This window comes from Macaca fascicularis, chromosome 10 (genome assembly GCF_037993035.2).
Source record: "Macaca fascicularis isolate 582-1 chromosome 10, T2T-MFA8v1.1".
NCBI classification, from domain to species: Eukaryota; Metazoa; Chordata; class Mammalia; order Primates; family Cercopithecidae; genus Macaca; species Macaca fascicularis.
This window is the reverse complement of record NC_088384.1, coordinates 34,533,245-34,548,630: the sequence shown is the minus strand read 5'-3', so window position 1 is coordinate 34,548,630 and position 15,386 is coordinate 34,533,245. Positions and strand designations below refer to the sequence as shown.

The 15,386-nt window shown below is 46.4% G+C and overlaps 1 protein-coding gene across 25 annotated transcripts in view; it reads left to right on the top strand.

Annotated features, from left to right (window-relative positions):
• The window catches only part of BCL2L13 (BCL2 like 13), a 96,973-nt gene that overhangs the window by 15,497 nt on the left and 66,090 nt on the right, over positions 1–15,386 (top strand). For 18 of the 25 annotated variants that reach the window (XR_012419030.1, XR_012419031.1, XR_012419028.1 and 15 more), the window contains exon 2: positions 1,826–1,996. The exons of 5 other annotated variants lie outside the window; for them this stretch is intronic. Coding sequence is in view for 6 of the 20 variants with exons in the window: in XM_045364056.3 (XP_045219991.1) it covers positions 1,876–1,996 (121 nt within the window). In the remaining 14 variants the exon portion in view is untranslated. Of the gene's footprint in view, positions 1–284; positions 416–1,825; positions 1,997–15,386 lie in introns of those variants that run through there. 2 more of the 25 variants (XR_012419029.1, XM_065522526.2) reach the window with 1 other exon arrangement.

Below are 15,386 nucleotides of genomic sequence, written 5' to 3'. Positions count from 1 at the left end.
AAATTCTGCTTGTATTTTTAAAAATTGTTTATCATTCTAGGATATTTATCTTAGTTTGCTTATCACAGATCTTAAATTTTGCCAACATTGCCTCTTTTTCCAGTCTGTGTTTTTGTTACATGTATTTTTGTTTACCTCTGTTTGAAAACTCCTGAGGTCTGGTGATTTATCATATTTGTGTTCATGTCTAATGCCTATAGAGTACCTTGCAGCTTAAAAAATGTGTGTTGAATGAACACACAAAAAGTTACCGAAAAGCTTTATCTTCTATTTCTTTTTGTTTTAGTTATTGAGACAGGGTGTTGCTCTGTTACCTAGGCTGGAGTACAGTGGTGTGATCATGGCTCACTGCAGCCTCTACCTCCTGGGCTCAAGCAATCATCCCATCTCAGCTTCCAAGTAGCTGGGATTATAGGTGTGCACCAGATACCTGGCTAATTTTTAAAATTTGTGTAGAGACAAGGTTTTACCATGTTGTCACGCTGGTTTCAAGCAATCTACCTGCCTCTGCCTCCCAAAGTGCTGAGATTACAGATATGAGCCAGCACACCTAGCTTTTTGTCTTCTCTCTCTCTCTTTTTTTTTTTTTTGAGACGGAGTCTCGCTCTTTCGCCCAGGCTAGAGTGCAGTGTTGTGATCTTGGCTCACTGCAAGCTCTGCCTCCCGGGTTCACGCTATTCTCCTGCCTTAGCCTCCCGAGTAGCTGGGATTACAGGCGCCCGCTACCATGCCCGGCTAATTTTTTGTACTTTTAGTAGAGACAGGGTTTCACCGTGTTAGCCAGGATGGTCTCAATCTCCTGACCTTGTGATCTGCCCGCTTCAGCCTCCCAAAGTGCTGAGATTACAGGTGTGAGCCACTGTGCCCGGCCCCTGTCTTCTCTTTTTTTAAGACAGGGTCTTGCACTGTTTCCCAGGCTGCTGTGCAGTGGTGCAGTTGTAACTCACTGCAGTCTTGACCTCCTCGGCTCAAGCAATCCTCCTGCCTCAGCTTCCTGAGTAGCTGGGACCATGGGCAGGCCCTGCCACGCCCAGCTAATGTTTTAAATTTTTTTGTAGAGATGGAGTCTTGATATATTGCCCAGGCTGGTCCTGAACTCCTGGCCTCAAGCAGTGGGGTCCTGAATTCCCACCTCAGCCTTCTAAAGTTCTGGGATTACATGTGTGAGCCACCATGCATTGCCTATGTCCTTATTTAATAAGTTTTTTTTTTTTTGGTTTTCTTTTTTTTTTTTCTTTTCCTTTTAAACTGTTTTCCTAAAAACTAAGATACAAACAGACTCATTAGCCTAGGCCTACACAGAGTCAGAATTATTAATATCACTGTCTTCCACCTCCTAACCTTGTCCCACTGGACAGTTTTCAGGGGCAGTAACACCCATGGAGTTGACATTTCCAGTAACAATGCCTTTTTCTGGAATCCCTCCTGGAGGACCACCTGCCCTGAGACTTTTACAGTTCACTTTTTTTTTTTAATAGGTAGGAGTACACTCTAACAATAAGTGTAGTAAATACATAAACCAGTAAGTCATCTAATATTATCAAGTATTATGTACTGCATGTAATTGTACGTGCAATACTTTTTTTTGAGACGGAGTCTTACTCTGTCGCCAGGCTGAAGTGCAGTGGCTTGAACCCGGGAGGCAGAGGTTGCGGTGAGCTGAGATTGCGCCACTGCACTCCAGCCTGAGCAACAAGAGTGAGACTCCACCTCAAAAAAAAAAAAAAAGAACACTGCAAGAGTTGCACAAGACATTTTGGTGTGAAACAACTTAAAGTGGCATGTAATAAACTTTAAACTGAAAACATTACTTTTCTGTTCTTAGGTTTTACACATCCATAAGTAGACCTTTTTGGAGCCTCACCAGCCAATTCAATGGCGTCCTCTTCTACTGTGCCTCTGGGATTTCACTATGAAACAAAGTATGTTGTTCTCAGCTACTTGGGACTCCTCTCTCAAGAGAAGCTGCAAGAGCAACATCTTTCCTCACCCCAAGGTATTATCTTTGGCTTATGGTGGTTGTAGTAAATTGTAACAAGAACTTTATATATAAAAGTGTATGTATCTAATTTATATGTATGGTTATCAAATAGTACTAATAAGCCTGTAAGAATAACCTGTTATGGCTGGGCGCGGTGGCTCACGCCTGTTGTGCCAGCGCTTTGGGAGGCCAGTGTGGGCAGATCACGAAGTCAGGAATTTGAGACCAGCCTGGCCAACATGGCGAAACCCTGCCTCTACTAATAATAAAAAAATTAGTTGGGCATGATGGCATGCGCCTGTAGTCCCAGCTTCTCAGGAGGCTGAGGCAGGAGAATCGCTTGAACCCAGGAGGCAGAAGTTGCAGTGAACAAAGATCACACCACTGCACTCCAGCCTGGGCAGTAAAGTGAGACTCTGTCTCAAAAAACAAACAAACAAACAAAAAAAGAATAACTGTTATGCCATTCTTTCCATTTCCAGGAGCAAAAAAAAAAAAAAAGTATTTTTTTTTTTTGAGACGGAGTCTCACTCTCTCTCTAAGGCTAGAGTGCAGTGGCATGATCTTGGCTCACTGTGACCTTCACCTTCTTCGTTCAAGCGATTCTGCCTCAGCCTCCCGAGTAGCTAGGATTACAGGTGCGCACCACCACACCCAGCTAATTTTTAAATTTTTAGTAGAGATGAGGTTTTGCCATGTTGGCCATACTGTTCATAGAACATGTACATGATCCTGTCTATTCCTCCATATCTCACTATCATTTTCCTAGTTTATCTCCATTTGTCTGTTTGTGAAACCCTCTGTGACATTTCTGTTTTTCTTTTTTGAGACGGAGTCTTGTTCTGTTGCCCAGGCTGGAGTACAGTGACACGATCTCAGCTCACTGCAACCTCCGCCTCCTGGGTTCAAGCGATTCTTCTGTCTCAGCCTTCTGAGTAGCTGGGACTACAGGCACATGCCACCATGCCTGGCTAACTTTTTTTTTGTATTTTTGGTAGAGGTGGGGTTTCACTGTGTTAGCCAGGATGGTCTTGATCTTCTGACCTCGTGATCCACCCATCTCAGCCTCCCAAAATGCTGGGATTACAGGCGTGAGCCACCGCGCCTGGTTGACATTTCTTTTTTTATTTTAATTTTTTGAGGTGGAGTCTCGTTCTGTTGCCAGGCTGGAGTGCAGTGGCGATCTTGGCTCACTGCAACCTCTGACTCCTGGTTCAAGCAATTATCCTGCCTCAGCCTCCGGAGTAGCTGGGATTACAGGTGCGTGCCACCACGCCCAGCTAATTTTTGTATTTTTAGTAGCGACAGAGTTTCACCGTGTTAGCCAGGCTGGTCTCAAACTCCTGACCTCAGGTGATCCACCAGCCTTGGCCTCCCAAAGTGCTGGGATTATAGGCGTGAGCTACCAGGCCCGGCCGACATTTTTTTATCATTCAGTTCACCCTTTCTTCTTCTCTGTTTAAGCCGCTAAATAAACTTTTCACCAGATAGCAAATTTTAATTCATTTTTTATCTATATGTATATTCTGTTTTTTAATTTTCAACAACTGGCAAATGTGAAAGAATACCTGAGGCCGAGTGTGGTGGCTCACGCCTGTAATCCCAGCACTTTGGGAGGCTGAGGCGGGCGGCTCACGAGGTCAGGAGATCGAGACCATCCTGGCTAACATGGTGACACCCCGTCTCTACTAAAAATACAAAATATTAGCCGGGCGTGGTGGCAGGCACCTGTAGTTCCAGCTACTCGGGAGGCCAAGGCAGGAGAATGGCTTGAACCCGGGAGGTGCAGCTTGCAGTGAGCCAACATTGCGCCACTGCACTCCAGCCTGGGCTACAGAGTGAGATTCTGTCAGAAAACAAAACGAAACAAAAAAAAAAACCCAAGAAACAAACCTGAAATGATGACAAGCAACAACAACAACGTGGATTTCCAGTCTAGTTCTGAGAAGAGATGCATATGATGATAATGATACTACACTACAGCTTTATATGAAAATTAAAATCCCTTAGATATCTTCATTTATACAAACATTTATTTATTTTTATTTTATGTTTTTTGAGACAAGAGTCTTGCTATGTCGTCCAAGCTGGAGTGTAGTGGTCCCATCTTGGCTCACTGCATCCTCCACCTCCTGGGTTCAAGCGTTTCTCGAGTCTCAGCCTCCCGAGTAGTTGGTACTACTGGCACGCGCCACTACACCCAGCTAATTTTTGTACTTTTAGTGGAGACGGGATTTCACCACGTTGGCCACGCTGGTCTCGAACTCTTGTTCTCAGGTGATCTCCCCCACCTTGGCCTCCCAATGTGCTGGGATTCCAGGCACGACTCATGGCGCCTGGCCTATACAAACATTTTAAAGTCAAGATCCACTAGTTGTGGGATGGAAAATATTGTTTAACAATGGTTTATTTCTGGATGTTTTTCCCCAAAGAAATGTGCAGTTATGCATTTTCAAGAATGTTTGAAGAAACAATAATTGATTTTTTAATAAACTGACTAAAGACAATCCATTGTACCAGTTGAGGAACTTATTTTTGGAATGTATTTTTATAAATTGATCAGATTGACTTATTTCTACACTGATTGATTGATTGATTGATTGAGGCAGAGCCTTGCTCTTCTGCCCAGGCTGGAGTGTAACAGTATGATCTCAGCTCACTGCAACCTCCACATTCTGAGCTCAGTCGATTCTCCTGCCTCAGCCTCCGAGTAGCTGGAACTATATGGTGGCCCGTGCCACCATACCTGGCTAATTTTTGTATTTTTAGTAGAGATGGGGATTTGCCACGTTGGCTGGGCTGGTCTTGAACTCTGGACCTCAAGTGATCCACCCACCTTGGCCTCCCAAAGTGCTGGGATTACAGGTGTGAGCCACCACACCCAGTCTACATCTCATTTATTTAATTCAACTATTTCAACTTTTGCAATATTTTTTATTATTCCATTTCTTTTTTCTTATTTGTTTGCTCTTCTTTCTTTGAGACAGAGTCTCGCTCTGGTCAGGTGGGAGTGCAATGGCACGATCTCGGCTCACTGCAACCTTCACCTCCCGGGTTCAAGCAATTCTCCTGCTTCAGCCTCCCAAGTAGCTGGGACTACAGACGCATGCCACCACGCCCAGCTAATTTTTTTTTTTTTTGGTATTTTTTTAGTAGAGACGGGTCTTCACCATGTTGCCCAGGCTGGTCTTGAACTCCTGAGCTTGGGCAGTCTGCCTGCTTTGGCCTCCCAAAGTGCTAGGATTACAGGCATGAGCCTCTGCACCCGGCCCCATTTCTTTTTTCTTAACTTCTCTGGAGATAATGCTGGGCATTTCATTTTGTTACCCAGGCTAGAGTGCAGTGGCACGTTCTCAGCTCACTGCAACTTCTGCCTCCTGGGTTCAAGCAATTCTCCTGCCTCAGCCTCCTGAGTAGCTGGGATTACAGGCGCCTGCCACTGCGCCCAGCTAATTTTTGTATTTTTAGTAGAGACAGGGTTTCGCCATCTTGTCCAGGCTGATCTTGAACTCCCAACCTCGTGATCCACCTGCCTCAGCCTCCCAAAGTGCTGGGATTACAGGTGTGAGCCACCGTGCCTGGCCGACATTTCAGTTTTTTTTTTTTTTTGAGGCGGAGTCTCGCTCTGTGGCCCAGGCTGGAGTGCAGTGGCCGGATCTCAGCTCACTGCACGCTCCGCCTCCCGGGTTTACGCCATTCTCCTATCTCAGCCTCCCGAGTAGCTGGGACTACAGGCGCCCGCCACCTCGCCCGGCCAGTTTTTTGTATTTTTTAGTAGAGACAGGGTTTCACCGGGTTAGCCAGGATGGTCTCGATCTCCTGACCTCGTGATCCGCCCGTCTCAGCCTCCCAAAGTGCTGGGATTACAGGCTTGAGCCACCACGCCCGGCCGACATTTCAGTTTTTTAATGGTACTTTTAAAAAAACTTTAAACTAGGCCGGGCGCGGTGGCTCAAGCCTGTAATCCCAGCACTTTGGGAGGCCGAGACGGGCGGATCACGAGCTCAGGAGATCGAGACTATTCTGGCTAATACGGTGAAACCCCGTCTCTACTAAAAAAATACAAAAGAAACTAGCCGGGCGAGGTGGCGGGCGCCTGTAGTCCCAGCTACTCGGGAGGCTGAGGCAGGAGAATGGCGTAAACCCGGGAGGCGGAGCTTGCAGTGAGCTGAGATCCGGCCACTGCACTCCAGCCTGGGTGGCAGAGCGAGACTCCATCTCAAAAAACAAACAAACAAACATTTACTGAAACCTGAATTAGTCTTCTTCATTAGAATATAACATCAGGTTTGGTGTCATGGCTCACACCTGTAGTCCCAACACTTTAGGAGGCCGAGGTGGGCCCATCACATAAACCCACGAGTTCGAAACCAGCCTACATGGTGAAACCCCGCCTCTATAAAAAATAAAAATAAATTAGCTGGGTATGGTGGTGCGCACCACCATGCCCAGCTAATTTTTAAATTTTTTGTAAAGACACGGTCTTGCAGTGTTGCCCAGGCTAGTCTCAAACTCGTGGGCTCAAGTGATCCTTCTGCCTCGGCCTTCCAAAGTGCTGGGATTACAGGGGTGAGCTATTACCTCTGGCCTTCTTAAATATTCTTATCCATAAATTTCTACCGCAGCAATGGAGGTAGCTATTATTTGTCTGCTGCCATTCTAGCTTAAGAGTGGGTAGAAGTAAGAATTCAGAAATGATGGAATTCAGTAGTAGGGATTACAGATGGTGTCCTAAGAAAGCTAGTGTAAATAATTAAATGTAACTAGTTGGTGTGTTCTACTTTTGAAAATTGAATCATATTTTAATGCCCTGACATAGGTGGCTATCTAAACAAAATTATATCAAAATGACTAAAAGCTCATAAACCATCATGCGATACCAAATATTTATAATCTCATCAAACTCACAGAGGAACTGTTCTTCTTTGTTTTCTAATCTTCATCAGTATATACAGTTTTATATAGTTGTAATCAATTGTGATTTTTACTTTGAAACATTTCATATTTACATGTTCTGTACTTCATCTTCCTTATTGTGTGTTTGAATGATTTCCTTTTATTATCTTTTACATTTTTCCTTTTCTTTTTGGACATGAAGTCTCACTCTGTTGCCCAGGTTGGAGTGGTGCAGTGGCATGATCTTGGCTCACAACAACCTCCACTATTCCTAGTTCAAGCGATTCTCCTGCTTCAGCCTCCTGCGTAGCTGGGATTACAGGTGCCTGCCACCACACCTGGCAAATTTTTTTTTTTTTTTTTTTTTTTTTTTTATTGAGACGGAGTCTCGCTCTGTTGCCCAGGCTGGAGTGCAGTGGCACGATCTTGGCTCACTGCAAGCTCCACCTCCCAGGTTCAAGCGATCCTCCTGGCTCAGCCCCTTTAGTAGGTGAGATTACAGGCATGCACCACCATGCCTGGCTAATTTTTGTATTTTTAGGAGACACAGGGTTTCACCATGTTGGCCAATCTGGTCTCGAACTCCTGACCTCAGGTGATCCACCCGCCTCAGCCTCCCAAAGTGTTGGGATTACAGGTGTGAGCCTCTGCACCCAGCCATTTTTTTTTTATTTTTAGTAGAAACGGGGATTTCACCGTGTTGGCCAGGATGGTCTCGATCTCCTGACCTTGTGATCCGCCCGCCTCAGCCTCCCAAAGTGCTGGGATTACAGGTGTGAGCCACCGCGCCTGGCCCAGGCCTCAGTTTTTAATTTGCTACCAGTGAGTTTTATCCTTACTTGTGTTTTCATGATGGTAGTTATTATCCTTTCACTTCCAGATGTAGGACTTCCTAGACCATTTCTTGTAAGGCCAGTCTAGTGAATAATTCTCTCAAAGTTTGCTTGTCTACAAAAGACTATTTCACCTTCATTTCTATTTCTTTTTTCTTGAAACGGAGCCTCTCTCTGTCACCGGGATGGAATGCAGTGGTGCGATCTCAGCTCACTGGAAGCTCTGTACCCTGGGTTCACGCCATTCTCCTGCCTCAGCCTCCCGAGTAGCTGGGACTACAGGTGCTCGCCAGTACGCCCAGCTAATTTTTTTTGTATTTTTTTTAGTAGAGAGGGAGTTTCACCGTGTTAGCCAGTATGGTCTCAATCTCCTGACCTTGTGATCCACCTGCCTCGGCCTCCCAAAGTGCTGGGATTACAGGCGTGAGCCACTGCGCCCAGCACTCACCTTCATTTCTTTTCTTTTTTTTTTTTTTTTTTTTGAGACGGAGTCTTGCTCTGTCGCCCAGGCTGGAGTGCAGTGGCCAGATCTCAGCTCATTGCAAGCTCCGCCTCCCAGGTTTTTACGCCATTCTCCTGCCTCAGCCTCCCGAGTAGCTGGGACTACAGGCGCCCACCACCTCGCCCGGCTAGTTTTTTGTATTTTTTAGTAGAGATGGGGTTTCACCGTGTTAGCCAGGATGGTCTCGAACTCCTGACGTCGTGATCCGCCCGTCTCGGCCTCCCAAAGTGCTGGGATTACAGGCTTGAGCCACCGCGCCCGGCCTTCATTTCTTAAGAATAGCTTCCTGGCTCAGGAAATTTTCTTCTGAGAAATCTGCTGTTTGTCTAATAGGGATTTCTTCCTTTCTTTTTTTAAAAAAGACGGAGTCTTGCTCCGTTGCCCAGGCTGGAGTGCAGTGGCGCGATCTCGGCTCTCTGCAAACTCCGCCTGCTGGGTTCAAGTGATTCTCCTGCCTCAGCCTCCCGAGTAGCTGGGACTACAGGTGCCTGCCACCACGCCTGGCTAATTTTTTGTATTTTTTAATAGAGCACGGTTTCACCATGTTAGCCAGGATGGTCTCAATTTCCTGACCTTGTGATCCTCCCGCCTCGGCCTCCCAAAGTGCTGGGATTACAGGCGTGAGCCACTGCACCCGGCCTAATAGGGATTCCTTCCTATGTGACTTGACATTTGCTTTTTTAGAATTCTGTCTTTGACTTTTAACAGTTTGACTGTATTGTGCTTTGGAGAGGACCTTTTTTGGTTGAATCTATTTGAGACCTTTTCAGTGTCCTGGATCTGGATGTCCACATTTCTTTCAAGACTTGGGTAGTTTCTAGCTATTAATTCACAGAATAGGTTTTCTTTTTCTTTTTTTTTTTTTTGAGACGGAATCTCGCTCTGTAGCCCAGGCTGGAGTGCAGTGGCCGGATCTCAGCTCACTGCAAGCTCCGCCTCCCGGGTTCACGCCATTCTCTGGCCTCAGCCTCCCGAGTAGCTGGGACTACAGACGCCCGCCACCTCGCCGGGCTATTTTTTGTATTTCTTTTTTTGTTTGTTTGTTTGTTTTTTGAGACCGAGTCTCGCTCTGTCGCCCAGGCTGGAGTGCAGTGGCGCGATCTCGGCTCACTGCAAGCTCCGCCTCCTGGGTTTATGCCATTCTCCTGCCTCAGGCTCCTGAGTAGCTGGGACTACAGGCGCCCACCACCGCGCCCGGCTAATTTTTTGTATTTTTAGTAGAGACGGGGTTTCACCGTGGTCTCGATCTCCTGACCTTGTGATCCGCCCGCCTCGGCCTCCCAAAGTGCTGGGATTACAGGTGTGAGCCACCGCGCCTGGCCTATTTTTTGTATTTCTTAGTAGAGACAGGGTTTCACCGTGTTAGCCAGGGTGGTCTTGATCTCCTGACCTCGTGATCCGCCCATCTCAGCCTCCCAAAGTGCTGGGATTACAGGCTTGAATCACCGTGCCTGGCCACAGAATGGGTTTTCTATGCATTTTCCCATCTCTCTTTGTTTTCAAACTGCCATTATTTAAATATTTGTTTGCTTAATCACATTCCATAGGTATAGACTTTCTTCTTTCTTTCTTTCTTTCTTTCTTTCTTTCTTTCTTTCTTTCTTTCTTTCTTTCTTTCTTTCTCTTTCTTTCTTTCCTTCCTTCCTTCCTTCCTTCCTTCCTTCCTTCCTTCCTTCCTTCCTTCCTTCCTTCCTTCCTTCTTTCTTTTCTTTCTTTTCTTTCTTTTCTTTCTTTTCTTTCTTTTCTTCTTTCTTTTCTTTCTTTCCTTTCTTTCCTTTCATTTTTGAGATGGAGTTTTGCTCCTGTTGCCAGGCTGGAGTGCATTAACATGATCTCGGCTCACTGCTACCTCCGCTTCCTGAGTTCAAGTGATTCTTCTGCCTCAGCCTTCCAAGTAGCTGGAATTACAGGTGCCCACAACCACGCCCAGCTAATTTTTGTATGTTTAGTAGAGATGGGGTTTCACCACATTGGCCAGGCTGGTCTTGAACTCCTGACCTCAGGTGATCTGCCCCTCTTGGCCTCCCAAAGTGCTGGGATTACAGGCGTGAGCCACTACGCCTGGCTTTTTATTCTTTTTTTGTTTGCTTGACTGGATTATTTCAAAACAGCTGTCTTCAAGTTTAGAAATTCTGCTTGGCCAGGCCCAGTGCCTCATGCCTGTAATCCCAGCACTTTGGGAAGTCGAGGTGGGTGGATCATGAGGTCAAGAGATGGAGACCATCCTGGCCAACATGGTGAAACCCCGTCTCTACTAAAAATACAAAAATTAGCTGGGTGTGGTGTTGTGTGTCTGTAGTCCCAGCTACTTGGGAGGCCGAGGCAGGAGAATTGCTTGAACCCAGGAGGTAGAGGTTGCAGTGAGCTGAGATTACACCACTGGATTCCAGCTTGGTGACAGAGCGAGACTCCGTCTCAACAACAACAAAAAAATAAACTCTTCTGCTTGTTCTATTCTATTGTTGAAGCTCTCAATTGTAGTTTTTATTTTATTATTTGAGTTCTTCAGTTCCAGGATTTGTTTGGTTGTTTCTTATGTTTGTTGAATTTCCAATTAAGGTTATGAATTGTTTTTTGGATTTTGTTGAATTGTCTATCTGTATTCTCGTGTATCTCAGTGAGTTTCCTTAAGATCATTATTTTGAATTCCAGACATTTTATAGATTTCGTTTTCTTTGGATCTGTTGTGTTTTTTTTGAGGGTTTTTTTTTTTTTTTTTTTTTTTTGAGACAGAGTCTCACTCTTGTCACCCAGGCTGGAGTCTGCAGTGATAAAATCTTAGCTCTGCAACCTTTGCCTCCCAAGTACAAGTGATTCTCCTGCCTCAGCCTCTAGAATAACTGGGATTACAGGCACCCACCACCACGCCCGACTAATTTTTGCATTTTTTAGTAGAGATGGGGTTTCACCATGTTGGCCAGACTGGTCTCAAACTCCTGACCTCAGGTGATCCACCCACCTCAGCCTCCCATAGTGCTGGGATTACAGGGGTGAGCCACTGCACCCGGCCCTTTTTTTTGAGTTTTATTTATTTATTTAGGTCTGTGTAGGATACAAGCCTAAGGGCCGAGCGCGGTGGCTCAAGCCTGTAATCCCAGCACTTTGGGAGGCCGAGACGGGCGGATCACAAGGTCAGGAGATCGAGACCATCCTGGCTAACATGGTGAAACCCCATCTCTACTAAAAAAATACAAAAAACTAGCCGGGCGAGGTGGCGGACGCCTGTAGTCTCAGCTACTCGGGAGGCTGAGGCAGGAGAATGGCGTGAATCCGGGAGGTGGAGCTTGCAGTGAGCTGAGATCCGGCCACTGCACTCCAGCTTGGGTGACAGAGCGAGACTCCGTCTCAAAAAAAAAAAAAAAAAAAAAAAAAAAAGGATACAAGCCTTGGGGATCTCTAGTTGGCTATTTTGATGACATCTTCTGCAGACAGAATTTTTTTCCACCTCAACATTGTATATCTGTGAGAGTTTGCTTGCTTTGTAGTTTTTATTTTGTTTTGTTTTTTAAATGTGGATGTTTTTTTTTTTTTTTTTTTTTTTTTTTTTTTTGAGACGGAGTCTCACGCTGTTGCCCAGGCTGGAGTGCAGTGGCGCGATCTCGGCTCACTGCAAGCTCCGCCTCCCGGGTTCCCGCCATTCTCCTGCCTCAGCCTCCTGAGTAGCTGGGACTACAGGCGCCCGCCACCGCGCCCGGCTCATTTTTTGTATTTTTAGTAGAGACGGGGTTTCACTGTGGTCTCGATCTCCTGACCTTGTGATCCGCCCGCCTCGGCCTCCCAAAGTGCTGGGATTACAGGCTTGAGCCACCGCGCCCGGCCGTGGATGTTGTTTTTAATACCATTTAAAGTAAACCCAACTACAGTATATCAGTATATTTGTATGTAAATACAGACATTGGTAGGCTAACCTTTTTTTTTTTTTTTTGAGACAGAGCTGCACTCTTGTTGCCCAGGCTGGAGTGCAATGGTGCGATCTTGGCTCACCACACCCCCTGCCTCCCAAGTTCAAGCGATTCTCCTGCCTCAGCCTCCTGAGTAGCTGGGATTACAGGCATGTTCTGCCACACCCAGCTAATTTTGTATTTTTAGTAGAGACAGGGTTTCTCCATGTTGGTCAGGCTAGTCTCGAACTCCTGACCTCAGGTGATCCACCCGCCTCAGCCTCCCAAAGTGCTGGGATTACAGGCATGAGCTACCGCACTCAGCTGGTAGGCTAACTTGGAGGGAAATATATTTTTCTTATTGCTGTCTTCTGTTACACTATCCTATTTGCTATCTAAAGGGAGATGTAGAACTTACTTCTCCTATTCCATGCTGTTATAAATAGGATCTGCTGGAGCACTCATTGGTATAATGTAGATAGGGTTTGGTTTCAAGTTCATGAAGTAGTAAATGTTAGAAGAAGTGACTAAGGGAGCTGATGTTATTGATGACTCGGGATTTCTGTCACATTACATCTCTTTTATTTTTTAACTGAGTCACGTACTGGGTACAGACTTTTATGTAAATAGTTAACTCTTTTTTTTTTTTTTTTTTTTTGAGACAGAGTCTGGCTCTGTCACCCAGGCTGGAGTGCAGTGGCGCGATCTCGGCTCACTGCAAGCTCCGCCTCCCGGGTTTACGCCATTCTCCTGCCTCAGCCTCCCGAGTAGCTGGGACTACAGGCGCCCGCCACCTCGCCCGGCTAGTTTTTTGTATTTTTTAGTAGAGACGGGGTTTCACCGTGTTAGCCAGGATGGTCTCGATCTCCTGACCTCGTGATCCGCCCGTCTCGGCCTCCCAAAGTGCTGGGATTACAGGCTTGAGCCACTGCGCCCGGCAAATAGTTAACTCTTGTACATTTTTCCAGTACTAGTTTAGTCTTCCACTCTGCATTTTTGTGCTGAAAGTCAACCCTATTCAAAATTACACGTTCTGACTAGTAAAAGTCCTTCTTGCTAAGTAATAACCTTTATCGTGTTCAATTTAGCATATATTAATATGTGGCTCCTTGATATTGTGGTAATTAGCATGCATTTTCATAATAAGACATTTCTTTCGGAGGTCAGAAGAAGAGTAAGTTGATTTCTGTTCATTTGTAATGTGACAATCAGGTACATGTAGTTGTGATACTGGTTTGTTATTCCTCAACCATTAAGCAACTCCCCATTTCCCTCTCTTCCCAGCCCTTGGTAACCACTTTCCTACGTCTTTCTCAGTGGATTTGAGTATTCTAGGTACCTCATACCATATTTGTCCTTTGTGACTGGCTTATTTCACTTAACGTACGTATTAGTTTGTATTCACACTGCTAATAAAGACATACGTGATACTGGGTAATTTATAAAGGAAAGAGGTTTAATGGACCCACAGTTCCACATGGCTGGGGAGGCCTCACAGTCATGATGGAAGGCAAAGGAGAAGCAAAGTGATGTCTTCTTACATGGCGGTGGGCATGAGAGCGTGTGCAGGGGAACTCCCCTTTTATAAAACCATCAGATCGGCTGGGCGCGGTGGTTCACGCCTGTAATCCCAGCACTTTGGGAGGCTGAGGCGGGTGGATCACGAGGTCAGGAGTTCAAGACCAGCCTGACTAAGATGGTGAAACCCCGTCTCTACTAAAAATACAAAAAAATTAGCCAGGCGTGGTGGCATGCGCCTGTAATCCCAGCTACTCCGGAACCTGAGGCAGAGAATTGCTTAAACCTGGAGGGGCGGAGGTTGCAGTGAGCTGAGATTGCGCCACTACACTCCAGCCTGGGCTACAGAGGGAGACTCCGTCTCAAAAAAAAAAAAACCCATCAGATCTTATGCGAGACTTACTCACTATCACGAGAATGACCCACCCCCATGATTCAATTGTTTCCCACCAGGCCCTTCCCATAACATATGGGAATTATGGAAGCTGCAATTCAAGATGAGATTTAGGTGGGGACATAGCCAAATCATATCATTCCACCCTGACCCCTCCCAAATCCCATGTCCTCACATATCGAAACCAATCATGCCTTCCCAGCAGTCCCCCAAAGTCTTAACTCATTTCAGCATTTACTCAAAAGTCCTCAGTCCAAAGTCTCATCTCTGAGACAAGGTGAGTCCCTCCACCTATGAGCCTGTAGAATCAAAAGCAAGTTAGTTAGTTCCTAGATACAATGGAGGTAACCACACTGGGTAAATACCCATTCTAGTGGGAGAAACTGGCCAAAACGAAGGGGATACAGGCCCCATGCAAGTCTGAAATCCAGTGGGACAGTCAAATATTTTCTTTATTTTTACTTTTATTTTTTTTTTTGAGGCAGAGTCTTGCTCTGTCACCCAGGCTAGTGTGCAGTGGCGCGATCTCACTGCAGACTCCACCTCCCAGGTTCAAGCAGTTCTCCACCTCAGTCTCCCCAGTAGCTGGGATTACAGGTGCCCACCAGCATGTCCAACTAATTTTTGTGTTTTTTTTTTTAGTAGAGATGGGGTTTCACCATCTTGGCCAGGCTGGTCTTCAACTCCTGACCTCATGATCCACCGACCTCAGCCTTCCAAAGTGCTGGGATTACAGGCGTGAGCCACCGTGCCCAGCCGGTAGTCAAATCTTAAAGCTCCAAAATGACCTCCTTTGACTCCATGTCTCACATCCAGGTTGTGCTGATGCAAGAGGTGGGTTTCCATGGCCTTGGGGAGCTCCACCTATGTGGCTTTGCAGCATATAGTCACCCCCCCGGCTCCGGACTGGCATTGAGTGTCTGTGGCTCTTTCAGGCGCACAGTGCAAGATGTCAGTGGGTCTACCATTCTGGGGTCTGGAGAACAGTGGCCGCCTTCTCACAGCTCCCCTAGGCAGTGCCTCAGTGGGGACTCTGTGTGTAGGTTCCTACCCCACATTTCCCTTCTGCACTGCCCTAGCAGAGGTTCTCCATGAGGGCTCCGCCCCTGCAGGACACCTCTGCCTGAACATCCAGGCATTTCCATATGTCCTCTGAAATCTAGGCAGAGGTTCCCAAACCTCAGTTCTTGACTTGTGTGCACCTGCAGGCTCAACACCATGTGGAAACTGCCAAGGCTTAGGACTTTCACCCTCTGAAACCATTTTTCGAGCTGTACCTTGGCCCCTTTAGCCACGGCAGGAGTGGCTAGGATGCAGGGCACCAAGTCCAGAGGCTGCACACAGGAAGAGGGGGGCCCTGGCCCTGGCCCTGGTCCAGGAA